At 29.2% G+C, this 27,656-nt stretch overlaps 1 protein-coding gene across 1 annotated transcript in view; it reads right to left on the bottom strand.

Moving 5' to 3' along the window:
• Ret (protein kinase receptor Ret oncogene) overlaps positions 1-27,656 on the bottom strand; it is a 387,727-nt gene that overhangs the window by 85,499 nt on the left and 274,572 nt on the right. The window contains exon 9 of the mRNA XM_075354801.1: positions 16,086-16,268. Coding sequence (XP_075210916.1) covers positions 16,086-16,268 — 183 coding nt within the window. The remainder of the gene's footprint in view (positions 1-16,085; positions 16,269-27,656) is intronic.

Here is a 27,656-nt window from a genome sequence, read left to right as displayed (position 1 = left end):
TCTTGGAGAGATCATTACTTGTAATTGTAACGAAAAACAAAATTGGACCGAAAGACTTAATAAATTATTCAAAGTGCTACAAGTAACCAAAAATACTTACAACAAAAAATCGCTCTCGATTAACACTAAAATTAGACATTACAAAACTGTGGTTAAACCAGTAATTACTTACGCGAGGGAGACTTATTTAGATTAAATCAGAAAAATAGGACTGAACCTTTGCTTAAAGCTGAATGCAGGATTCTTAGAACCTGCATAAACAAAAAATATAAACACGAAAATCAGTACAGATTTATTAGGCAATAGCCTAATCAATTTCTGTACGAAAACTTGGAATCCTTAACTGATACTATGAAAAAGAAGCGAATTTATTTCTGTGCACACTTGTTAAGATTACCGCAGGATAGGATTACTAAGAGAATTATCGATCAATTTTGGTCTTTAAAAAATCCGCTATTATGGATTAAAGAAGACATGCAAGAATTAAATTTGACTTACGAAGATTTACTTTATAAATCCGAAAAATTAAAATTTGTTATTAAAGATCCGAATACCAACTTTAAAGTAATAAGTTTTAGTTATACAAAAAAGGTTTATTCAGAAGAGGATCGTAAAGCAAGATCATTAAGAATGACTAAATATTGGAAGAAAGTAAAAGCTAAGAACTTAAAGGCCAAAAGATCGGCAAAAAAGACTTGACTTATTCTGACTAAAGTGGTCCGTTGCGGCCTTAAAAGTAAAAAAAAAAAAAAAAATAATACTCATAACTTTTGATGAAACTAATTTGCAATTTATTACCGCAGATCAAAACTAATCGGTTGAAAAACGCAAACATATGATTTGTTGGTGATTTTTATTTGTTGATTACAACCAAAATTGTACTGCTATATGAGTAAAGGTGATGTCGAATCTGACTAGCAAAAAGCAGCAAATTAATTTTTTGGTGTATGTTTTAATTTTTTATATGTTTTTGATATATTTAACCTATTTTTTCTGCTCTGTTATTGTATCTTTAAAATTTAAGAAAATTATATTTAATTTAGAAATAATTATTGTACACAAAATCTCTTTTAATTTTGTTTCTCATAATTTTCGTATTGAATTTCGTGATCGATTTCAACTGCTGCTAATATGTTATAATGCATTTATTTTAATTAGTTGGTTTTATATATATATTTTTTTTTCATCCAAAAAAAAAATAAATAAATAAAAAATATAATTTAATACGGTTCTTTTTTACTGTGGAAACTGCAAAATAGAAATTAATAAACATTTTAAAATTACTGGTATAAAACTTTTTGTTTTTCTATTTGGAAACGTTTTTGACATTTTGTTTAAAAACGATGAAACCGAACTGTTTGTAAAACTTCCTGTTTGTGAGTACCTATTTGTTATGCTGATCATATAATTATTTCCAATATTCGAAATTGACTTTAAAAATGTAATTCATAATGGCATAATTTGCCATTATGCCACCTTCTCTCTTTTTTTATCATTAAACTAAAAAAACTAATATATATTCCCGAGATCCACATAAAAAAAGAAAAACTATTAATTTATTTTGTTCAGAACTAATATAGTGGTTTAACTATAGTTTTAAATAGCTATTTCGTCAGTTTTTTGAGAGCGATATAATATCTAAATTTACCGTGCATACAATTGGTTTCATCTAAAATATAAACCTTTCATATTGACTCTATGAACTCTCCTAAGGTGGATTTAAGCTGTGCAAAAAATTCCATAATGACACTAAATGATTAAGCTTATTTCTCGTCAAGGATTTATGTACAAAATTTTGAAAAAAAACTACAATTCGGTTTAGAAACTATTCGTAATTGCGTATGAAAAAAATTATATCGGAATGTTTATTCTAAAAAAAAATATTAATGTCAATCTCAATCATTTTGAAGGAATTAATTTTAGACATTTATTAATATAAACTTTGTAAAAAAGGATTAATAAAAATTATACGTCTACTACAATCACTTTTATAGAAAAAAAGTAAAGGTTGTAATTGTCAATTATATATCTGTTTCGATCCGTCCGACGCACGGTGCATCTGCCTCTTCTACGTGTAAAGTGCAACAATTACTTCGCCTAATTACTCTTCTTTAAATTCTCTTTCTTTCTGGCAAAAGTACTTTACAATATTTAAATGCCTATTTTTCTTGAAGGTTATATGTTTTAATTTTTACTACGAAGCTGATTTACGGAGACCGTAATTATTTATCCAAAATATAATTTTATTTGTACCCGCTATGTTAGTACAATTTGTCGTTAAAAACTAGTGACTTGATTATTTATAGCTTCTTTCTGGTAAGAATTTGAATCTAGAGTAAGTCTCAGGAGTGTAAGCGCAAATCTCTTAATGAAATTTTATTGTAGTTGAAGAATATATGCCTAATTAATCGCAGCCGAAAAGTAAAACTGCAATGTTCTATTTTTTTTTTAATTTATTCGTCACATTTGTAAGTGCTTTGTCAAAAAGATTGTTTTCAAGTAAATTTTAGAAGAAGATATTTCAGGAATATTTCTATGAACAACAATTTCAACGAAAAGATCAAAAAGAGATATGTTTTCCTCCTTTCTTAACGTGACCTGTGTCATCAACTTAGATGTTGGCACTAAATTTGGGACGAAATCACGTAGATCACGATCATTGTGACAGCACCGAGCAACGACGAGGTCAAATCAATAGGTTGGTATTATTTATGAGCGTGATACCCTACATTGATTCGCCAATTCATTTTCTCTCTAAGATATATCCCATAAAATGAGATGCCGAGGCAGGTGATCAGATCATATATAACTCGTACATAACATTTTCAGCCGTTGAATAGTAATGATTCATAAACTTATAGGATAGACATTTTACAATGAAAATTTATGTACTTTTGAAATAATTACCGATGATATTAGCACGAAAAAGTTCTAAATTGACTGGAAACGAAATTCAGTAATTTACTGTAATACACAGAATATGTTTAAACAATCGTAATATTTAGATTAAAATTTAATGAAATTGCTGAAAATTTTTATTCGTCCTGAATGATAAAAATTCTGACTCTCTTTGTTTTAATTCTGAGTTTAAAAGTTACATTACATTCACTTGAATGAAGTGAAGTCAAAAACAGATTATTTTGTTATTCTACACGCTAATATTTAATTAAAAATGAATTTTAAAGCGTTGTGTGTTTTAAGAAGAATTAATTGAAGATTTGAAATATTTTATTAAGCGATACTTTTGATTTTTGTTTTAACTGTAACATTCAACATCGTCAATTTCTGCCGGTTGTTTTATAGTTGAGATTTGAGTTAATCTTGTTTCTGAGTTAAAAAAGGAAACAATATTTCAGACTTTTTGTTTGTCAAGCACTGTGAAAATGTGTTAGTCAATAAACACACTCTTAGCATTAAAATTATTAAAATAGTTCACTAAAACTAAATCTATGGGCTCAGGTAAGTAAAAATTTATAGTAAAGTAGTCTGCATGAACGTAATAACTAAACCACTACTAATTAAATTAATCCTTGTAGCGTTTATTATTATTTTTTTTATACTTGCTTAAGATGTAGGAAATAATTTAGCTGTACAAACAAATAGTTACAGACGAACAGCAAATAAAAGATTCCTATTATTAGGGGTCGTTAAACTGATATTTCCTTCAGAGATTATTTAGATGCTTGAAATATGAAAAAAACGTGACACCTCGTTTCTACAGTGGGGGATACATATCTATATATTTTTATTGTTTTGTTGGTCGTTTCCATGCTCTTTTTATAAGCTTTCTGTTCGTGCGTCTGCATTCCAAAAACCTTTAATCATTTTCCAATAATATGCACTACTTATTTTGGAACAATATATGTAAACATTTTTATAGAAAGCAAAAAGGTTTTATGTAGAAATAAATTTAAAATAAGCTTTACCATGCGAGTGAATCTGAATTGCCATGTTGTATAATTTACGTAAAGATTGGAATTTTGTTTCAATTATGAATATTCATCCGTTTATCTTCTCTTTAATTAGAATCGCGTGTATTTCTTAATAACCTATATATGTTATTATATATATTTCTTTATATGTTACTGTAAAAGTAGGACTCGCTGAAATAGCAAGACATGGGTCATAATAATTATTTTTTCATTGGTCTTACATGTATTTAAATTTTACAAAATCATTTCTGCAGGTTATTTTTATGGCTTAGTATAGTGATTCCCAAACTGTGGGCCGCGGCCTCTTCACAGGGGCGCCGCGAAATGTTGTAAACGTTTCGTAATTAATTTAACCAAAACGTTTATAATTATTAATTTAATGTTAATAAAGTAAAAAAAAAATGAAGATAAGCGCAGTTTATTTGTTTTTATCTCTTGCTTACGAGTAGTCATACTTTTACTTAGGATAGGACGCCATAGAAAAAATTTAATCGAAAAAGGTTTGGGAACCACTGTAGTAATTGATTTAAAAGTAATGGTAAAAAAATTGAGGAGTTCTATCTCCCAATCACTTCTACTAATTTCAGAGTTTTCATTTAAGATCTTTTAAAAAAAATTTAAAATCTTTTAAAAATTATATTTAATTAAGTTTTATTGATCTTTTAAAAATTAAATTATTTCATAGATACAGGTAATGCATTCGGAAATACCTGTCACTATCATTAATTGGGATTATAATATGTATTATACAGCGCTTATCTTTTAAAACTAAAGAAATATTCCCTAAAGTTTACTTTGAAAAATAAAGAAAACTACAGAAATATGGCTTTAAGTATTAGCTTAAAGTAGCTTTAAGTATTAGACACAATTCTTGTGCCTGATAAGAAATAAGAAGTAGAATTTAAATAATTGTGCATCTTATTAAAATTTAATTTTTCTGAAGTAGCGTACATCTTTTGGAACGTCCCTTTATTAAGGACTACCAAAAAATTATCAACCATTGCAGATGGGCCTATGTTCAGTCCAGCGATTAGTAGTAACATTGAGTCAAGATTCTGAAGTTACGTCACTCCAGTCATCAGATCTATGGTTTCCATTCAGATCCAAACAAGGTTGGAGAATTTGATTCCTTGGTATTTTTAAAAAAAAGAAAGATAATGAGGGTCCTATTATGACCGTTGCTAAAATCATTGATTGGACAATAGCAGCGGTCGATAAGTGTAAAAACATCGCAGTAGAAGTCGATTGAAAATAAATATGAATTGAAGAAGGGATAAACAATAACTTAAAATCGGAATCTGCTTGAACACGAAAAGAAGCGACGGTAATTGAAAATTACAAAAATCAGTCATCTAATTCAACTGATTGTGATTTTAAAACTTAATTTTCAAATTTACCATATCGTTACGTAGATACGAGGTTTTAATGAAATCTTCTACTGTCCGATAGTTGAAGAAAAAAGTATTTTACATATAGATCGGGAATGAGGAAGTTGTCATGTTATGATATTACTTGTCGGATAAACATGATAAATGGTGATGCGGCAAAAAAAATTGCCGTGCAGCGATTGCAATACCCAAGGGAACCTAACCTTTTTCCATTCGATACAGTAATTTTACGTCAATATTCAGGAGTGGGAAAATCAGTACACTGCTAATGCGGTAAAAAAATCATCTGCGCAATTCTTGCGTGGATGATTTTGGAATTTTCCCCTATACAGTAGATTGGAAGAGCTAGCCGCGTTAGGTTTGCTTCAATTTTCTATTAAAGAGTTTTCATTGATGTTCCGGAAAGCGCATGTTAAATTAGTAATTCTTAAGTTGCTTGCGGCAGATCAAGTAGTTATTTTGTTATATGTTTCATGCGTGAACGACTTCTACTACACTTCAGATGGCTTTTAATCATGATCACCTAAATCTATAGGTATTACACTGAAGTCAAAAAGTTTGGTTCTGGACTATAAAAGACGGTATTAATTTATTACCAAACCTGCGATACCTTTTCTTTTCTTTTTCTGTTTAGCCTCTGGAACCACCGTACGTGACGTGTGGAAACCTGCGATACCTGAACTGTTGATAAAATTTTAAAATTTTACTTGTTTTATCGACTAGGATAAATTTTATTAGGGCTTTATGAAGAAACGAATTCCCTTCCTAAATAATTTTTGAAGTAACATATTCCTCATTCAGCTGAAAGAACAATGGTGATCGTAAAATTCTGTGTAAAATTAGACGCTTCCAATTTTACCATCCATTACTTAAGTTATATTAACCGTCATTTTTTAAATATATATCACTGTTTTTACTATGTCTTCTTAAAATTTTTCAAAAGTAATTGGGGATACAAGTCCTAATAAGCTGTTGAAAGTCGTTTCTATAAGCGTTTTATCAAAATTACCAAACTCTGTTTCACTTTTACAAGATCATTCATATTCACTATATTATAATCGTTAAAAATTCTCTGTTTATCACACTTATTCCATTTTTAAGCTATTTAATTAATTATGAAATGGATATTAACGAAGTAATCGACAGTTAAATAAACATGCAAATCAAATAGTAATTGAGATTAATGTATGTTAATTTCAATTAATATTTATGTATAAATAATATATATATACACACACACATAAGAATTTACAATCACTTAAAGTTGCTCTAATAATATGAGTTGATATAATAACTTGACCCACAATGGAAAAAGATAGAAGCATGACTGACGATTTAGGTGCATAAAAATTATTTATTTTGCATGTCATCGGTAACAACCGGTAGATTTTTGAGGAGTACATCGACTAATTAAATCGAACAAACTATTTGCTTTAAAAAGTATTTTTTGCAAATATTATGATACTCGTATATTTCTTAAACGTGTTTAGGAATCCGTTGATAAAATCGTATAGGAAGAGTATACGTGTAAGTGTTTGTGTGTTACAGTAATTCCTTAAGAAATGCATATACAGAAATACTTATACTACTCGTATCCTCGAAGATAAAAATAATTTTGTACGTAAAAGGAAAGTTAATGGAAAATGAAATTAATTGTCTCTTGATTTTTAGAAAAGCAGCCACGTTTAACGTATAAACTTACTTATTCAGTTTACAATATGAATAAGTAAGTATAAACTTACGTTTTCAGTTTACCCGTTGACCTTTAAGCAACGTTGATAAGGTAGCGGGCTCATTGCATATGATCACGATCAATATATGTCAGTAACTTTGTGTGTTTTGTATATTTGAGTATCTATCGTGTGTACGTGTAAGCGCAGTCCCAAACGTTACATTACTGTCTCTCAAGCTCCTAAAGATAAAGAATTATGAGGAAGGAATTAAACGAAAGATAAAAATAAATGTAAGAAACTGGAAATTACACTAAAAGAACGAAATATAGGGTTTGAGTTAATGATTACAGTGTCTCTACTCGAGTAAAATATGATCTAACTATTGCAATTTTTTGAACCTAGAATTTTCTTTTATCTCTTTTTTTAATAGATTTAAGCCACAAAAAAACATAATTGATGTTTCCCCCACAATATTGATGATTTTTGTTCAGAGTTACCGTTGAAACGTATTTCTGATAATAATCATCTAATAACTTTTACGTTGTATCATAATTATTAAGGTTAATTAAGTTACCCCATAACACAGATAAGAAACCTAATAACTTTCGTGTCACCATAGATTTTCCATCATTATGCGTATTAGTTTTCAAGATAAGGACATAACTTTGTATGTTTACTTCATTCCTATAGGGTGAACTACCTTTAGAGAGAAAACGTTATTTCAGTTATTCAATAACACAATATTTAAACTTTTTTATGATGTTTTCATAAACAAATGAACAAATGCCATTTAACAACAGGATATATGTATGTATAGCTACTTCAACATTAGCCCGTTAAAATCAGAGGAGAAAACAAATTTTAACTATCCATTGTAAATTATTTCATTAAATTTTGGTATCTATTCCTATGCGATGAGATTTTAGTGTACTCTTTAAACAAACTCCAATCATTAAAGCTAAACTCAGCAGTTCCCCTTGTAGTTGTAGAAACGAACTAAATCCCTGGATTCTACTTGAGTGATGAGGTACGGTTGAGTATTTGATTCTTTTGATATTGTTCTATCTCTTGAAGAGAATGCTTCTGTAATAGCTTCCCTAGATTCAGGGGAATCTTTATCAGAGTCAGAAATTTCTGACCAAGACGCTGATGCATTCAGAATCGATAACTTATCACGATGAAGCGCCGATATCTCATGGTCTCACGGCCGATGGGGCATTGAGAAAGCTGATTTTATTTTTTTAAGTAAAGTCTGTGACGTTTATTAAGTAAAGTAGCAGTCGTCATAATGATTTTATGACTAGCCAAATCGTAGGTATTCCAAAACGAAATGCTCATTTCTTTTACGTAACAGCTTTATTAATTTAACAACACCTAGTACATGTTATATCTGGAGCCTCGATTTTATTTTCATCTCCCAAAGCACATAAAATAATCTTTATATGCAACTTTCAAAACTGTTGACTTTTCGTAATGAATTTTTCGCTAACGTATCAAAAGGTAATAGGAGAATTTTTACTAGCGCGATTTTTATCAATATTGTAAATTCTCGAAAGGAAATTTTAACGAAATAAATTAAACTGATATGTATTAAGTCTCTTATGAATAGTTAACAAACTTTTTTCACTGTGGTATTTATAGTTAGATCTACAACATTAGTCATATAGAAATCAGACTTTAATAAACATGTTTACGAAAGCAATACTAACGAGTTAGTGTGTCTTTTATATACTGAAATTTTAATGATACAAAACAACTTTAGGGAGTGATAATTTGAAAACTTGAAGGAATAAAATATTAAGAAAAAATATTCTAATTTAGCATGAAAAATAATAAATAGAATAGCCGATTAATTCCTTTCCAATCTTAAAAATTGATTTTACTGTTATTAAAAATTAAAGAAATAATATAAACACTAAACATTAACAAAAAATTGAATTGTAGGATTTTCCCATAATTATTTTTATAAATAATTATTTTAATTAAAAAAAAAAGAAAAAAACACGAACTAAAAAAGGAAAATACGCGTCCATAAAAGTAGATATATCGTTATATACATATTTCATTTATAATTTTAAAATTATAATCATAATATAACTGTATGATGTTAAGAAATTTATTACCACCATTTCTTCGTTACAACAGTATTTACTTTATAAAGTCTGAAGTTTTCAAGTTATCATCGCCTCCCCCACCCCGAAAGAAAAACTGCGAAACTTCTGAACTGATGAAAATGTAATTTAGTTTATACAATGTGAAATAATTAAAGTAGAATTTTAATGCCGGTTCATGGTTTCTTTAATTAGTATACGGTAACTGTTTCAATAATAAAAAAAGCATGTTACTCTGACTTAATTAGTCTGTAATAAATTCTGATTAAAATTTATGAAGCATTTTATTCTTTATATGGTATAATGTCTCCTCTAAAATAGGAATAAGAGGATTAAAAACGGTTTACAAGTGGAGATATAAACATGTTTTTCTAGAATTTAAAAATGTTATTTTAAAATAGCAATGTTTTCCAGCGCCGTTATATCTACTTTCTTCTAGCTTCTTCTTCAATTATTAGTATGGTGAGCTCTATTATATTCATTTCTAAACTTATCCCATCAACCTTTCCCTTGATAATTTTATTATGAAAACTATTGTGATTCGTTTCTCTGACATACCTTATTAGTTATCATTTTTTTCAATACTATCATTATCATTGTCGTTATCACTATACTAATAACGTTAAATATTTACTTATATTGTATTAGCTAACTTTGATTTGTGACTAATCGGTACAACCTAACTAGCTAGTAGAATTTACGTTTATTTTTATCTCTCCATTTATAATTTTCATCGACTCCTCATTTTCATATTCTGTTCCTTTTTCCTATTTGAGAGAAGGTAAGAAATTAAACCATTTTAAGAATATGTAGGGGGAATTTAGTACCAGCATGAAAACCAATCCATCTTGACTGCCGATTGGCTGAAATCGTTTTCCTTTTAACAATGTGAAATAACTGGACCGTAAAATTTTTACATAGTGGATTACTATTTGACGGAGGTTTCTCTGTAATGTAAAAGCTTACTAGTCTTTTAACAATTTTATGCCGATTCTATTTTTCTATTTTAAAATGTTATGTATGTATGCAAAAATGATATGTATGAATATAAACGTAGTGCAGTCTTCTACAGTCTCAGGTTGACCATTCCTGAGATGTGCGTTTAATTGAACTCCAAGTGTAGATGTAGTATTCAAATCCGTATAAAAGTAGCCTTTAGTAGGATTTGAACCTTAGAACTCTCGACTTCAAAGTCAGTTGATTTGTGATGACGAGTTCATCAGTAGACCAAACCGGTGTGTTAATTTTATACCAATTAGCATAATTTTGGAGCTATATTATCTAAAAGAAAATTTATAAATTTTTTTTAAAGCAGCTAAGAAATATCACCTATAAATAGCTGTAAAACTGATGTGACTCTAACTAAAATGAAAAGGCTAGAAGCATTTTTTTGTTATAGAGTGTTGTCTAACGTATCCAAGTTATATATAATGGAATAATTTATTTAAGAATAAGACAAGTAAAAGAGATATGTCGTATGAATCCATTAACAGAAAAAGTGAGTTTTATACAAAAAGCATATTAAAACATTTTATTTTCTGCTTTTTCCTTGCGAGGTTCAATTTATTTGACGAATACGTTTTTCTTCTGTCATTTAAGTTTATCTAGAAATTAAATGACAGAAGATTCCATATACGATTTAGAAAAAAAAAATCTGTTTTGGTAAAGATAGAAGACTTTCTTTAACATTTGCTTTAACAAAATCATAACGGTATGTATAAAATTTCATAATTTCAGTTAACAACAGGGTGGAAAAATGAAAGAGAAGCTTTATTTCGTGATGCATACAGTAGTAAGGTTCTGCTTGAAAGAGATATTTTAAAATATTTATTCGCAATATTCGTTAAAACACACGCGCGAGCGCACACATACACATACACACACACACACACACATATATATATATATATATATTATTGACTTCTTAAAACCTTACTTCTAAAAAATTTACATATTTTACATCTCTAATTTTAATATTTCATATTTTATACTTATAATGTTTGTAGTATGTAATGATTAAATGTTTAACAGTTCCAAATATCTTCAGATCCAATTTTAAATTAAAGCAAAACTCGTTTTTGATAGAATATGACAGTCAAAATTGACGTCTTACACCGTGTACTTGAAAACATAGGTTTAATACTGTAAAAGGTAATTTTGGCTGCTGTACTAACAGGCAGCTACAATTACCGATAAATTAGAAGGTGTCGTGCAAGCTGTTGCTATAAAAAAAAGTTCTTTTATTTTGTACTATATATCTTTATTTTATGTGTATTTAATCTTCCGGCTCCATCATTAGGTATTCTTTCAGAGGATGAAATGAATGGTTCATAGTGTATGAAACTGCCATGTCTAACCACGATTCAGAACCTGGGACCTCCAAATGAAAAGCCGAGACGCTACCACTCGCGCTACGGATGCCGGCTGTACCATTTATCTAAACTGCAGTTTATACCTAAATGAATATTTTCTTTGGTAGAGAGAATGATACCCTAAATGAATTTAAATAATAATAATAGATTTTTGTTATGTTATAATTTTAATAATGATTTAAGTAACAAAGAAATTAAGTAAAGTTAGTTGAATTTTATAACTAAATTCTAAGAATTTTTTTTTTCATTTAAATATTAACTTATTAATATCTATAATTAGCTTTACAAAAAAAAAAGAATTTTGAAGATTTTTTCTAAAAACAAAAAAATCATTAATTTTTGACATGTCGTACTTTTATAATTATTAGTATTATTTTTTGTTTATTTTTATGAAGCATCGCCTGATGTTAATTTTCAATTGGATCAAAGTCTTTTCCAAGAATTGATATAAAAAAAAAATAAACGTATTTGCTTTTTGTTAATTTAGCTAATTTAACTGTGTTTTTAATTTAGTCTCATAAGTTGGGGAAAAACACAACTTTTCTCCTAAATTTTATGTTGATCCTCTGAAATTCCCTTTCAGTTTACTCATGCAAATGATAGACTTAAGTCTGTCATACAACTAACGTCTTAAGTTGTAAGACATCAGCCTCAACCCAAACTCTTGTATTAACTTATTCTACACTTTCTAGGCTTTAATAATTGAAAACATTTTTATTCGTATTTTTACTTAATAATGGAGTTTTCTACTCGATGTTTTGGTACTTTAAAAATAACATTTTTAATTTACTTGGGAGAATTTTTGAGTTCCGAAAGAGATAAGGTGTCCACAAATTAAACATAGAAGAAAGGCCCAGTTTCATTTGGTTCCTGTTATCATTTAATTACCCTGTTCTCACGATAAGGGCTTTTTTTCATATATTGGCATAACAGTACTAAAATTAGGACTTTGTTGATGGCACAAGAATTCCATTTACTGTATTTTCTTTATGATAAATGACTTCTGACTGATAGAACGGACAAATTTTAAAAAATGTCTTTTTCACGTATAGAAAAGATTATGATTTACAAAATCACAAATATTTAAAAGAATTTCCATTAGACCAAAATTTTGTTATTATTTAAAAAATGCCCCTTTTTATTTCTGGGAAAAGTAATAAATAAATATTAAAGGAAATAAAATTTATCACAAAATTGTGTATTGTTCTACTGATACTGGTTTATGGTTTATAAGTATATACAGCAACATAAATTATAACCGCTAAACGTTGTCATTAAACTAACCGCATGTTGTTTAGGATATTACTAAAAAAAATGTTGAAGGATGATAAGATTAATTTAACTAATAACAGTGGAAACATTGCCAATTTTAAGTTATAGTCGACTTCATAAGTTTAATATTACACTGATAAACATAATCTTTGTTTCCTAACATGCAATACATGATTTTAATTTGTTTTTTGATACTGAAAACGAATATGAACTCAGAATCTTTCTATCACCCACCATTTTTGAAAAATTTTAAAGGTTTAATTAAAGGATTTTTTTTCATCTTTCAATAGTCAGCATTTTACGCTCCTTTATTGTATTTTGTTACCTCATTTTTTATTGTTTAACTTTGTTAACATAATTTGTAAGCTATAAATAAACAATACTAGACAAAGAATTAAATCATATCATAGTTAAATATTATGACATATGTATCTATGCACCTATAGTTTGGCGTGAACCAAAGGATCATGTAACCGATTGTTACTTTTGTTTAACAAATGTGCCTGGAATTTCTAAAAAATCTAAACATGCTGTAAAATATCCTACATTGCAATCTGCAGTCAGGCCTGTAACTCACAGTGGAATTATTCCAGTTCCTGAACCACCTGTGAACGTATATTTCGAAAGCAACGTTGAAGAATCTGGCAGTACTGAAAAAGAAAACAATGACTTTGATTTTGAATTATCTTCCAAGCCACAACTCATTTAATTCACCTTGTGAATTAAATGACTTGGTTAGGGATTTAAATTTATGAAAAAATCAAGCTGAACTATTAGGATAAAGACTGCAAGGTTGGAATTTACTTTAAAAAAATACAAAGATTTCGGGCTTTTGAAGTCGACAAAAAGAACATTCTCATTTATTGATGAAAATAATTTGATTTATTGCACTAATATTGATGAGCTTATGTTGCACTTATTACAAGTTCAGAAGCCTGAGGACCGGCGTCTTTCCATAGATTCGTCTAAGTATAGTTTAAAAGTGGTTCGACTTCACAACGGTAACAAATATCCTTCGATACCAATCGCTTATGGTATTAACTTTAAAGAGAAAAATTAAAGATGGAAGAATATTTGCTGGTCCTCAAATAAGAGAATTGGTCAAAGATGATGTATTTAACTCAATGTTAAAAAATGTTGAAAGTGCGGCTTGGACTTCATTTAAAGACATTTGCAGAAGTTTTCTCGGCAACAAAAATCCGACGATTACAATGATTTGGTTAATCAACTTCTTACTTCATACGGAGGTATGGGATGTAGTATGTCTTTGAAAATACATTTCCTCCACTCACATCTGGATTTTTCCCCGGATAATCTCGGAGACGTAAACGACAAACACGGTGAACGTTTCCACTAAAACATTTCGGTAATAGAAAGCCGCTATAAAGGGAAATGGAATACTAACATGCTAGACTATTACTGTTGGACATTAATTCGGGATGTCCCTGAGGCTATTTATAAAAGAAAATCATCAGCGAAATCATTCTAACACAGGTGTGGCCTTGCAAAATTATAAATTTTACAGATTTTAACTATATCTTCCCTTAATTTTTTTTGAAGCGTAATTTGTTTAAGGCGAAGGGTGATAGAAAAGTTGTATTTACAGATCTGTAGTGTACGCAAAAAAATAATTTAAGAAATGGATCACACTTAGAGAAACATTAAAAAATATTTTATCTATCAGTGATATCTGTCTCAGTTAAGTTGTTAAAGTGCTTTGGAGTAGTAATATGATGAAATCTACAGAAATACACAGGCACTTAGGCTATAAATTGAGGACATAAACAAAATATTAGGAAATTTTTATTGATTTCATTACAGCTCTAGGGGATAAAAAAATGTACAGATTAATATCTGTTCTCAGATATTCTTAATTGATTTTTTCATTATTAAAGCCTAAGTAATGTAAAATATATTATCGGGATCATCCAGGAATCCAAATTAAGCTCGAAGTCTCACGACTTAAGGTGATAATAATTTATTTGCAGGATCAACATAAAATTCAGGAGAAAAAATGTTTTGCCCTAATTTATGAGACTAGACCTTCAAAAAACCTCTTTCTTATCATCCTACACCACGTTCTATACGTTAACAACTTGATTTCAGTATTTAAAGCTTCCGATTAATAAAAATCAGAATAAGGTCCGTTATTAAAATTATTTTTTTGATAAACGTTGCTCACATCTGTGATGTGGGGTTGTCGGTTGTTGGCAGCCAAGTGACCTCTGGGCAGCCAAATTCTTGAATTTTCAACTATTATGAATGAAGTATTTTTACCACTTAATTTCCCATAGATCAGGGTCAGGATGCAGGATTTTACTGCAGTTTTAGAACCAGTTATAAAATTTGCAATTTTGCATTTATATAGCAGTTATAGGTACAATATACCAAATATATTATAATTATAGGGAGAAATTTATTTATTTTGTGGTCGTAATTAAATTTCTTCGCTCAGTCTGCATTATACCACAATTGATTCTTTCGCTAAAATCATTAGTTTCCATCAAATTAATATTATGATTAAAATTGAAATGCAGGTCATATCATACAAATTTTGCCCAAAAGAGGTAGGTTTAGTTCAAATTTATTTTCGGTATGACTAAAAAACAAACAATCAATATTTTTAGTGATCGCACCGAGTGATAACAATATAAGCATTCCTATACTTTCCATTTATAAAAGAAAGAATATTCTATCTGTCTGTTACAAGCGGAAGGCGGTACCTTCTAATTTTTACCGTTGTTTGGAATTTCTTAATATGCGTTAATTTAGTTTAGTCAGTACATTTACTTTAACTGAATCTGAATAACTGATAGAAGAGAAATTGTTTGGAAAATCATAGCTGTCTAGTCACTTCAAATTTCTAACTTATTTATTGTATTAATTGTATTTGTAACCCTATTATTTAATGTCAGCAGTGCGAGTAATAACAAATAAAAATTTATTTCTAAATTCAATAGAAAAAAAATTCGCAAAATTAGTCATCTGTATTAAAAACTAATTAGCTGAAATAATTTAATAAATAATTAATTAATAATAACTTATTAATAAATTTAATAAATTATTTTTTTCATAATTCAAAAATTCTTTTCTTGTTAAAATTTGAATAAAATCTTAAATTTCTATGAAATTTTTAACCACATCAACTACTTTAATATAAAACGAATACAAAAACTAAGTACAACTGGAAATTTTCAGTTCCCTGACAGTTTCATTAAACTTTACTGATATATAATTTCATTGTAAAATATTATCGTTATTGTTTACGCAAAAAGACTGTTTTTTTTTTTTAATTTTACATGTATTTCCGCTAAGTCAAAATAGATAATTTATTTACCTCGATATGGTACCAGTACCAAGTCCACAAGTATTTGTACAATTTTTTCGGGTAATACTTTCAGCGCATGTCGCCCAAGCGTGAAGGTGACTTTGAGAATCGCATAATACTTTATCTTCTAAAATAATTTTGAGTTTTGCTGAGCCTTTTTGTCCATTTTCATCCGTCCAAAACACTTCTAATCTGTAGAAACAAAATTATTAAAATGACAAACGTTTTAAAAAAAGCAATATTAAAATTATAAATATGTCACAATTTCAATATTTTTTTGTTATATGTAGGCTATAAGACTGAATTTTTAAATAAAGTGGTTTTTTATATAAAAAAAAGATTGGTAAAGTAAGCTTGTCAATGAATTCAATGAATTTTTACGCTACATTGAGAGTTTTCTTAATAAGGTGAAAATAAAATTCATTAAGAATCTTATTATTTTTGTATTGTTGTCAGAATCACCCTTAGTTGCGCTATCCGTACTGTTTAGACTATTTAGCAGTGCGATTTGAACTTATGTTCTTGGTTTTTTCTTCTTTTTCGTGATACATTTAATTTTATGAATTAGATAAAATAAGTCTTTTCATGTAGATTGTCAGTGGTGAAATGTTTTATATTTTTAAGTTTTATAACGTTGAAGTATGTTAAGATAAAAGAACTATTCTGTGTGTGTGTATATATATATATATATAAACGTTTTTCTGTATATATATATATATTTCTTGTGTGCGTGTGTATGAAAGTGAACTCCTCCTAAACGGCTGGACTGATTTTGATGAACTTTTGTGTGTGTGTTCAAGGGGATTCGAGAATGATATAGATTCACAATTTGGTCCACTGGAAAATGTTTTTTTAATTAACTTTTTATTTATAAGTAGTTGTTGATAGGGTTGTTTTACATTGGATCCGGCAGACTGCACTACCATCGGAGTATCGAATATTCAATCATATTTTATTTTAATTTTAGTTTGTCCCGACAGTTGGTGCTGCGATCAAATTGAGAAAAATATTTCGTAATTTTGTGTTATTATGTGTTACAAAAAATGACGAGAAAACAGTTTTTTAATAAATAAGAAGCTAATAAATCAGATGGAAATGTAAACAAAGGAAAACCAATCAGATCAATGCAAGATGGCCGCTGTCAAACACAATGACCAATCACAAAGAGCCTGTATGGCCCTTGCCAATGTAAACAAAATCACAATTGATTAAGTAACAAGTAGGCAGTACTGCGATCGCGTTTAGAATTGTGCGCGTATTGAGAAATATTATATTATTATTTATTGAAATAACGTTTTAAAGTGTAATTAAAAATATACATTGTGCAAATTTGTAAGGTACAGTATTGAAGTGAAAATGTTTTTTTTAAATTTATTTATGTGTCGTTGATCTTGGGATGGTTAAGGTTCACAATTGGGTCCGGTAGGCAGCGTGTGGGTCCGGTAGGCAAAGTTGCGATCGCGTTTTAGAAGTTTTCTTTTTTTAATTTTTGGATTATCAGTCAAACCCAATAGTTGGTGCTGCGATCGGATTCTACGAATTTTTTTTATTTTGTTGCTTTTTCGCATATTAGTTACTTGCGTCGTAGCTTAGGGTTGTTCTTACATTAAAATTCGTATTTAGAGAATAGTTTGAATTAATTCCGATAAGTAGTGCTGTTCTGACAATTGGATTTATTTACATTCTGAATTTTATAAAGTTAAAGGTGAAATTTTATAACGGTCCGTAATGTTTTGTAAGTTTCTTAATGTTCAGTATTAATTGAAATGATTTTGCAGCCACAACACTTTTCGTTAAAAAAATATTTTCCACCGAATACTGTGGTGTGAATTAAATCCGATAGGTAGTGCTGTTGTTTTGCCATTTGGATTTATTTACATTCTGACTTTTATAAAGTGAAAAGTTAAGTTTTGTTAAATTGCTAATCTTCAGTTTTTTAAGGTTTTATGAAACTTTGAATTGTCATTTAATCTGTATGTATACTCAAATCTAGCAATAGCGAAGCATTGCCGAGTCTGCTAGAATTGCGCGCTTATTGAGAATATTATATTATATTATTATTTATTGAAATAACGTTTTAAAGTTGAATTAAAAAATGTACATAGTACAAATTTGTAAGGTGCAGTATTGAAGTGAGTATTTTACATGATTTTTCATGAATTTTAATGATGTATACACGTGCATTCAATAACAATCAACTTAACCTACAAATTTAAATTGTCATTCTCATTTGATTCTATGCAACTTATGAAGTATTGAACGGCTCTTTGAAAATAAAAATTTAAGTTTGTAAAATAAATTATAACATTTATAAAATTAAAATATAAGTTACTTATAATATAGTTTAAAGTATATTTAAAAAATTGAATTTATAATGTTTTAGCTTATAAAAGGTTTTCTAAAATTATTTTTAATTTACAATTATCTAAAATCTGGTAAAATAGATGTTAAAATGAAGAATGAGAAAAATTATAAAAATTTCTACTAAAATTTTAACTACGTTGCTTTTTTACAGTGCTTTAATTTTTTTATTAATTGATTAATTAAGCTGTTACATGATTATGAAACATCAAAATTATTAAAAAAAAAAAAAAAAAAAAAAAATATGTAGGAGGTACTTTTTTAGAATGATGTTAAGTGAAAATTAGTAGTAATTTGGATGAAAATTTATTAATTACAATAATTATTAATTTTACGACGTTTCGATTTTTTAATTCAATTTTCATCGGACATCTCAATATTTAGTGAAAATAAATATTAACCATATTACACATAATTAATCAATAAACCCATTACAATAATACAACAATCACAAACTGATAATATCATACTAATAGTCATTTTAATGAAATTTAGAACACATTCCTGCTAATTCTAACTTAATTAAGTTACTTATATTTATGTGTGTGCATTTATTACAGAATAATGCCACGTCAGGACAACGTCTGTCGGGTCCGCTAGCATATATATATATATATATATATATATATATAACCTAATTAGTTGCTTATATATTTGGGATCGGTTTCTATGCGGTGTTTTAAACGTTATATCAACTTTACTATGAATTATGGTATACTTCATTGCATCTTTGTTTAAAACAGCGTTCAGTTTAATTTTTTTTTGTAATGTATTCTTGGGACATTCTATTTACCGATTTTTGTTTTCTTTGTGTTATGAGATGAACGTCAAGATTACACGCCAAAAAAACAGATTACTATCACACATGTACGTAAATCGCACTCACACACTGAAGCATTTGCAGCGAGAAAGAAAACTACTTACTGGTTTCATTAGACAGAAATTAATAATTAATAATCAATAATCAATAATTGAAGAAATCATTTGCGAATTCTGTCACAAAACGCAGGAATACATAACATAACTTTTTGTTAAACAAATACATCAGAGGAATCCAACCATCAATTTTTTTTTTTTTAAATTTAATATAAAGATGCATCCAAATTTTCAGGAGTACTCGTATCCATACTTCCTTATTTATAATATCTGCGTTGCAAAAACTACAATATAATCTCGTCCTTATTTACGTTTGCATTGTGTTGGTTCTAAGTCTTCTCTGTATGTACTATCATAACTTTGACAGCTGTCAATGCTTACTTTATAATTTACTGTGAGTAGAATCGTGATGCAAGCTTGACCGGATGAATGTCGGTATTTCTCCATCACATCAACGGGATGACGACCGTTCTTAAATTATGTAGCGCATGATTCTAGATGTTTTAGATCATATTTTACCGTTAGTGATTTCTCAATTTATTATTTAATATTTGATTAAAAATAAAATTAAAAAGTAAAGAAAAAATTAATTGTCTCTAAAATATTTGAATTATTTAAAGAATTTCACCTGTTAATTTATTACCATAACTTAACTATTAAATAGATAATTTTATTTTTAGATCGGTAAAACTACAAAATATCTTCTTCGTGTTCATTTTTCTGATTTATAGGCGGATTTCAAACCACTGAGTGTAGGAATTATTCCACTCGTGTATGCGGTATAAAATTAAAGTGTTTACGTAATTGGTAAAATATTTTATGAATGTAAATTTCATCAACGAAGGTTTTTTTTTACAGTTTTTGCAATTAAAGATAAATCGCTCATTAGAAGCGACGCAATTATTTATTGACATAAAATAATAAGCATAATATTTATCCAAAATTAATTTATTAATTTACAGAAACAATTCGTTTCAGTGTTCATGGTAAAAGCATAATAAATCATATTTAATGTGAAACGAACATAATGACCAAAACAAATCTTGTTTTATTTCTCACCATTCAATTTTGCATATTTTCCTTCTTTCTGTTGTCAACTGCTTATTTATTAAAATCTGATGATGCATTAGGGAATACGTAAATTGAATAAATTATGTTAAAAAAAAAAACAAAATTGTAACTGCATAACAATGTTTGAAAACTAAATTTACATGATTTATTAACATAAATGTAGGTTTTGCAAAGCAAGAAAATTTTCATTTATCATTTACCTTACTCAAAATTAGATTCCTGTATTACTATTGTAGGTCTGTAGGTCTGGTAATTACTAAGATGATAGATAATGCATAATTATAATAATATATACATAATAATAATCACTATTATACTTAGAAGTAATTATTATTCACTGCTACTGGCAACAAACTGCAAGGAATTGTGATAATTTGAGAACAAGGATCTGATTTCTATGTTAAATATAATAAAATATGTATACTGCGTACTATGAAAGTAAAAGCTTGCTTGCATGAGACAGACAGTCACTGTGAGGACAGTATATTTCTACTTTCTCGTAATATTATCTTTCAGAGAACGAGTATACTGCAATATAGTGTTATATTTTCATAAATAGCAAATATTATTTTCGCAATTAAAATTTATTATCATTTTGTTTAATTTTAGACAATAATATCTTTAAAATTGTTTAGTGCACTCAGAAATATTTCTTACTGTACACAGTACAAAAATGAATAATTTATGCTTACTATTAACAGATTATTATTACATTCACCCCATCACGTAAGTCATAACATGAATGACCACTTTATACGAATAAAGGTTATCAAAATATTTAATTCGAGTAATATTTATATGCACTTGTAATAGATTAGTATCGGTGATGATGTTTATAGTAGTCACATCATCATTAAATAATAGGCCTATACCCTACAGATTATAATAATTTATTAATAGCTTAGTCAATTTATATGTATTCATAGAATAGCTAACCATTTTTTTTTTTTTTTTCATTGTTGACTAATATTCAATACTAATGTTTCCTTTTTCATTTTCAATAAACTTATTTAGTCAAATTCTTGGCGTTTCCCAGTACGAATGATGTAATTATTTCCTTCCGTAATGTTATGTGTGTTAGTTAATGTTCTATGTGTATTAATGAATTCGTATGTTTTTTGCGTTTTTGGTTTGTGAATTTTTCTTTGCAATGGCAGAATTTAAATCCATAGTTAAGAATAAATAGCTCCGTTGTCAAATCCGTGAAGTAGTTATTAATATTTAGGATTTTATGAAGAAAGAAGTTATAAAGTTAGGAAAATTAGATGACAAACGTTTAATACGCGTTCAAAAATGTGAAGAAAGAACCACTGGAGTTTGTAGGATTTCCAAATCACAAGATCAAAAACTCCGAAAAGAAGAGCAGGATCTTCTTAAATCAAAATCTTAGTCGTGCTCATTCAGCACATCAAAAAAGCATTAACAACGTTCAAAACCAATTATTGAATTAGATAGTTTTGATCAAGGCGTTGTAAGAAGAATAGTTAACGAGTAACGCAAAAATAATGAACTGCTTACTTTAAATAAATTACCGGAAGAACTGCAAAAGAGTATTCAATTTTAAGGTTCTCGAAATACACTAGCACCTATCCTGAAAGGGTTAGGATTTAAGTGGTGTAAAACTATAATAAACTATAAAACTATAATAGGAAACTTTTGATAAAGAAAAAAGGGATCCGGTGGAAAAGTATAGAATATTTAAGAAAAATTACCGTTTTCGGAAAAGAAAATTCTTCAACTATTTTTTTGGACGAATTTTCCATTAAACCAGAGGATGTAGTTTTTGAACTGGCACCAGACAACTTGGCCGAACGTATAATCAATGAAAAATTGAAAGTCGACAGTAAAGTAGAAGCAGCTTCGAATCGACGCAGAAGAAAGCAGATGCTTTCAAATATAAAAGTTCTGTACAACCCAGGAATGAGCCATCAACCATTCACAAGAATAGCGAAAATGAGTTTAACACAGAGAAGAAGCCCGAAGCTAAATCGGAGCAGGTTAAAGTCAAAATAGAGAAAATGCCCATTCAAACAATATCGAAGCCAAAAATTAATCTACTAGAAAAAGAGGACTTTGAACGTCTATCGATGGAGCCTCCGAAGGCACGGAGGAGTTTAAATGAGAAGGCAGGCACTACCTTTAGTGGAAAGTGCATCGAGTTTCGACTCTGCTGACCGCACAATCAGAGCCGGCATCATCTGATGTCGGTAGCAGGAAGTCCTCTGTGATTTACTGCGAAGGATCAGAATAAGCTATTTCCGAGGCCTCAGACATCCTGGAGTTTGACATCGAGGCCTTCAGGAAGATAGAAAAAAAAGGATATCCTAAAGGTAAACCTTGGCGGAAAAGTTTAGAAGAAATTACTTTATAGAAGAAACTTTTATAGAAAATTATAAATTATAATAACTTTATAGAAATTATAATTTAGTTTATTTTGTGCTTATAGAAGTAACATTGTGCTTGATATACACATGTTATATAAATTTACTTTGATTGTTTTTGACAGCATTTCTTCAGAAATGGTTGTGTTTTAATATATTTTGAAATTTCTTTTTTAAATGTGTTATTTTCAAGATACAATCAAAAATGGAAATAATCGAAAAAAATTTTGAAAATTCTAAATGATAAAAAATTATAAATATTGTACAAAAAGAATTGTATAAATAATAATTCTACATCTAATATAGTGTAATTACGAATACAATATACATCCAAGCACTATAAGTTTTTTATAGTTTAAAAATATTCATAAATTAAAATTCTTGTTTTTGCAACAATTGTTTTTGCAAAACAAATTCTTGTTTTGAATCGGAGGGGAGAATTTAAAAAAAATTGTATTTAGTTTAGATAATCTATTAAGACATGAGATTGGTGGAATATTCTAACATTTTATATTATAACTGAATTTAAGTTTAATTTTATACATTTTTACAATAATATTAAATGGTGGTTCAAATATGGTTTGGTGGTTCATATATTAGTCAGACTTCTAAGGAACAGACTCTGGTTCTATGCCTGAAGAAGCGAAGCTAGATTCAGAGTGACGGGTACGGAGAAATCCCAGTAACCAATCTATAAATGATAATCAAAAGATGGTGATGGAACAGAATTCAACCTATTTTTTTTTTCTCGAACTAGACTGCAGCAATGTAAATAGAACTGAACAAAATATATAACAAGACTATTTCAAATAATGCAATCCCGTGAGAAATTAAGATTTAAAAATATTTATTTCTAATCTAAATTTTAATTGCAAAGATTTTTGTATGAACATTATTTGTCGCCGTCGTTTTTATTTTGCAGTTATTATAGACGCGACATTTGTTTGTACCAAGTAATTCTGAAAGTTAATTAGTATTTCAGTATTTTCTTTTATTTCGTTTTAACTGCCACAGATTAAACTTAAATTAAGTTTAAAAAATAATATTCATAATTTTTAAGTGATGTTAACATTTTGCGCATTACTTACAGGTTTATTTTTAATTCGTAGCATGTACGATAAACGGCGTAACCAAAACATTTGATAGGCTGTAGGCATGGTCACTCTCAATAATGATACAGCTATTTCTAAAATATAATAAGCACTACGAATTAGAAATATCAGGGGAAAAAAGGAGTGAAGTGGTTTCCTACGGTCTTGTTTATTGATCGAATATGCTAATATGTGTGATAATCCGCGGGATTATGTGGGATAATCCGCGCAATATTTAGATCTAAAATTTACATTTTATTTACTACAAGGACTGACTGTATAACGAATATCATAACTATCAACAAAGGATTTTTGACTATTGATACTTGGACTTCAGATAGTTTATCTAAATTACTAGAAAAACTGGGTCAGGACATCTACTCTATAAAACAAATTAATATACTTCTTTTGGCCTAAACAATGCATATATTTCGCTATATCTTACTCAGTTATTAGGAAAATTAACTTGATTATGTAATCATTTTATTACACCAATTTTTTTTTGTGGGAAAATTAATTCCAAGCGAAAAAAAAAATATTTAAGTTCAACCTTTCAGTTACTATTAGTATTACAATATAGCAAATATCATATGTATACAGCAAAACTACTGGGAAAATAAGTGTTTGTTTCAATTTTAATAAATTACGTAAGAGGTTTCACACACGATGCTCGTACGAGTAGTTAGGGAAAAACTGCAGTAAAGAGTCATACTACTAGAAAGTTTAAAACCATTCTGAATCTAATTTTTTTTTCGAGTAACCTACATTACATCGATCGAGAGTTTCATTTCAGTTTATGTAACAAAAATACACGATGAAATATATAATAAACTTCAGATGAAAATTACAATCTGAAGTTCTATCTGAAATTTTGTTATAAATCCTTTTTTTTAAAGAAAGAGTATTTGCCGATCAATTTTTGTTTAATTTCTACAGATATATTTAAACTACTCCACTGAATTCAGGAGATGAAATAATTTACTTGCTGTGTAGACTGGTATTTGCCAGGACAAAGCGAAAACAAAGGCTTTGTACAGAGGAAAATTGAACAATCCCGTATTGTTCTACTAAACTAATCATAATTCATATGATTTACTTATCACGCAAACAACGTTAAATGAACGTTAAGTGCATTGTTTTAGCGCGAAATGTTGTCATTAACTAACTACTTATTTCAACAGAAAAATATATTAAATCACTTTTGGGTCGTGTATTTTTCTCCATGAGTTTGTAAATCTATAAATCGCTTCAAAATAATATAAATAAGTTTACAATGATCATCTTTTATTTTCTCAACATTTTTCTATTAAACTCTGCAATTTAATTTCATTATGGTACTAATATATTTCTTTTGAAAATTTCAAGAAAAGTATTCTTTATTGGCTGCTTTTTAACATAAGTCGAATTTAAGCCCGGATAAAATCGCAACTACGATCCTAAATATATCTCTTAACTGTCTAATAAATATATTTAATAGATTATATTACATTTATATATTATATAGATATAATCCTCCTCTATGAATCATGAGACCTTGCCGTTGGTGAGGGGGCTTGAGTGCTCAGGGATACAGAGTAGCTGGACCGAAGGTGCAACCATATCGGAGAGGTATCTGTTGAGAGCCAGACTAAGGAATGATTCCTGAAAGAGGGCAGCAGCTCTTTCAGTAGTTGTTAGGGGCGTGAGTCACAATGACTTAAACGGCCGTATCAACATCACTCAGTCCTCTGAGTACTGCGCAGCTGAAAGCAATGGAAAACTACAGCTGCTTTTTTTCCAAGAAAATGTGGCTCTCTGCATTTTCACATAGCAACAATGGAGGCGCCTTCCTTGGTAAAATATTCCGGAGGTAAAATAGTCCCCCGTTCGGATCTCCGGGTGGGGACTACTAAGGAAGGGGTCACCAGAAAATTAAAAAATAACATTCTACGAGTCGGAGCGTGGAATGTTAGAAGCTTAAAAAAGGTTGGTAGGCTAGAAAATTTAAAAAGGGAAATGGATAGGGTGAATGTGGATATAGTAGGAATTAGTGAGGTTCGGTGGGAAGAGGAAGGCGACTTTTGGTCAGGTGATTTTAGAGTAATTAACTCAGCGTCAAATAATGGGCAGGCAGGAGTAGGTTTCGTGATGAACAAGAAGATAGGGAGGAGAGTGGAGTATTTCAAAACGCATAGCGATAGAATCATTGTAATAAGGATAAAATCAAAACCTAAACCGACAACGATTGTTAACGTTTATATGCCTACAAGCGCCCATGATGATGATGAGGTAGAGTGTGTATACGAAGAGATTGATGAAGCAATTAAACACGTAAAGGGAGATGAAAATTTAATAATAGTTGGAGATTGGAATGCAAGCATTGGAAAAGGCAAGGAAGGAAATATAGTGGGTGAATATGGGCTGGGCAAAAGGAATGAAAGAGGGGACCGACTTATAGAATTTTGCACGAAGTATAATTTAGTAATTGCCAACACCCAATTTAAAAATCATAATAGAAGAATATACACTTGGAAAAAGCCAGGCGATACTGGAAGGTATCAGATAGATTATATCATGGTTAAGCAAAGATTTAGAAATCAACTCGTTGACTGCAAAACTTACCCTGGAGCAGACATTGATAGCGACCATAATTTGGTGATAATGAAATGTAGATTGGGGTTTAAAAACCTGAAGAAAAGTTGTCAGATGAATCGGTGGAATTTAGAGAAGCTTGAGGAAGAGGAGGTAAAGAAGATTTTTGAGGAGGACATCGCAAGAGGTCTGAGTAAAAAAGATATGGTAGAAAATGTAGAAGAAGAATGGGAGAATGTTAAAAAGGAAATTCTTAAATCAGCTGAAGCAAACTTAGGCGGAATAAAGAGAACTGGTAGAAAACCTTGGGTTTCAGACGATATATTGCAGCTGATGGATGAACGTAGAAAATATAAGAATGCTAATGATGAAGAAAGTAAAAGGAACTATCGGCAATTAAGAAATGCTATAAATAGGAAATGCAAACTGGCGAAAGAAGAGTGGATTAAAGAAAAGTGTTCAGAAGTGGAAAGAGAAATGAACATTGGTAAAATTGACGGAGCATACAGGAAAGTTAAGGAAAATTTTGGGGTACATAAATTAAAATCTAATAATGTGTTAAACAAAGATGGTACACCAATATATAATACGAAAGGTAAAGTCGATAGATGGGTGGAATATATTGAAGAGTTATACGGAGGAAATGAATTAGAAAATGGTGTTATAGAGGAAGAAGAGGAAGTTGAGGAGGATGAAATGGGAGAAACAATACTGAGATCTGAATTTAAGAGAGCATTAAAAGATTTAAATGGCAGAAAGGCTCCTGGAATAGACGGAATACCTGTAGAATTACTGCGCAGTGCAGGTGAGGAAGCGATTGATAGATTATACAAACTGGTGTGTAATATTTATGAAAAAGGGGAATTTCCGTCAGACTTCAAAAAAAGTGTTATAGTTATGATACCAAAGAAAGCAGGGGCAGATAAATGTGAAGAATACAGAACAATTAGTTTAACTAGTCATGCATCAAAAATCTTAACTAGAATTTTATACAGAAGAATTGAGAGGAGAGTGGAAGAAGTGTTAGGAGAAGACCAATTTGGTTTCAGGAAAAGTATAGGGACAAGGGAAGCAATTTTAGGCCTCAGATTAATAGTAGAAGGAAGATTAAAGAAAAACAAACCAACATACTTGGCGTTTATAGACCTAGAAAAGGCTTTCGATAACGTAGATTGGAATAAAATGTTCAGCATTTAAAAAAAATTAGGGTTCAAATACAGAGATAGAAG

This window comes from Lycorma delicatula, chromosome 1 (genome assembly GCF_047948215.1).
Source record: "Lycorma delicatula isolate Av1 chromosome 1, ASM4794821v1, whole genome shotgun sequence".
NCBI classification, from domain to species: domain Eukaryota; kingdom Metazoa; phylum Arthropoda; class Insecta; order Hemiptera; family Fulgoridae; genus Lycorma; species Lycorma delicatula.
Note: the sequence above shows the minus strand (reverse complement) of the source record. Positions and strands in the feature narration are given on the sequence as shown.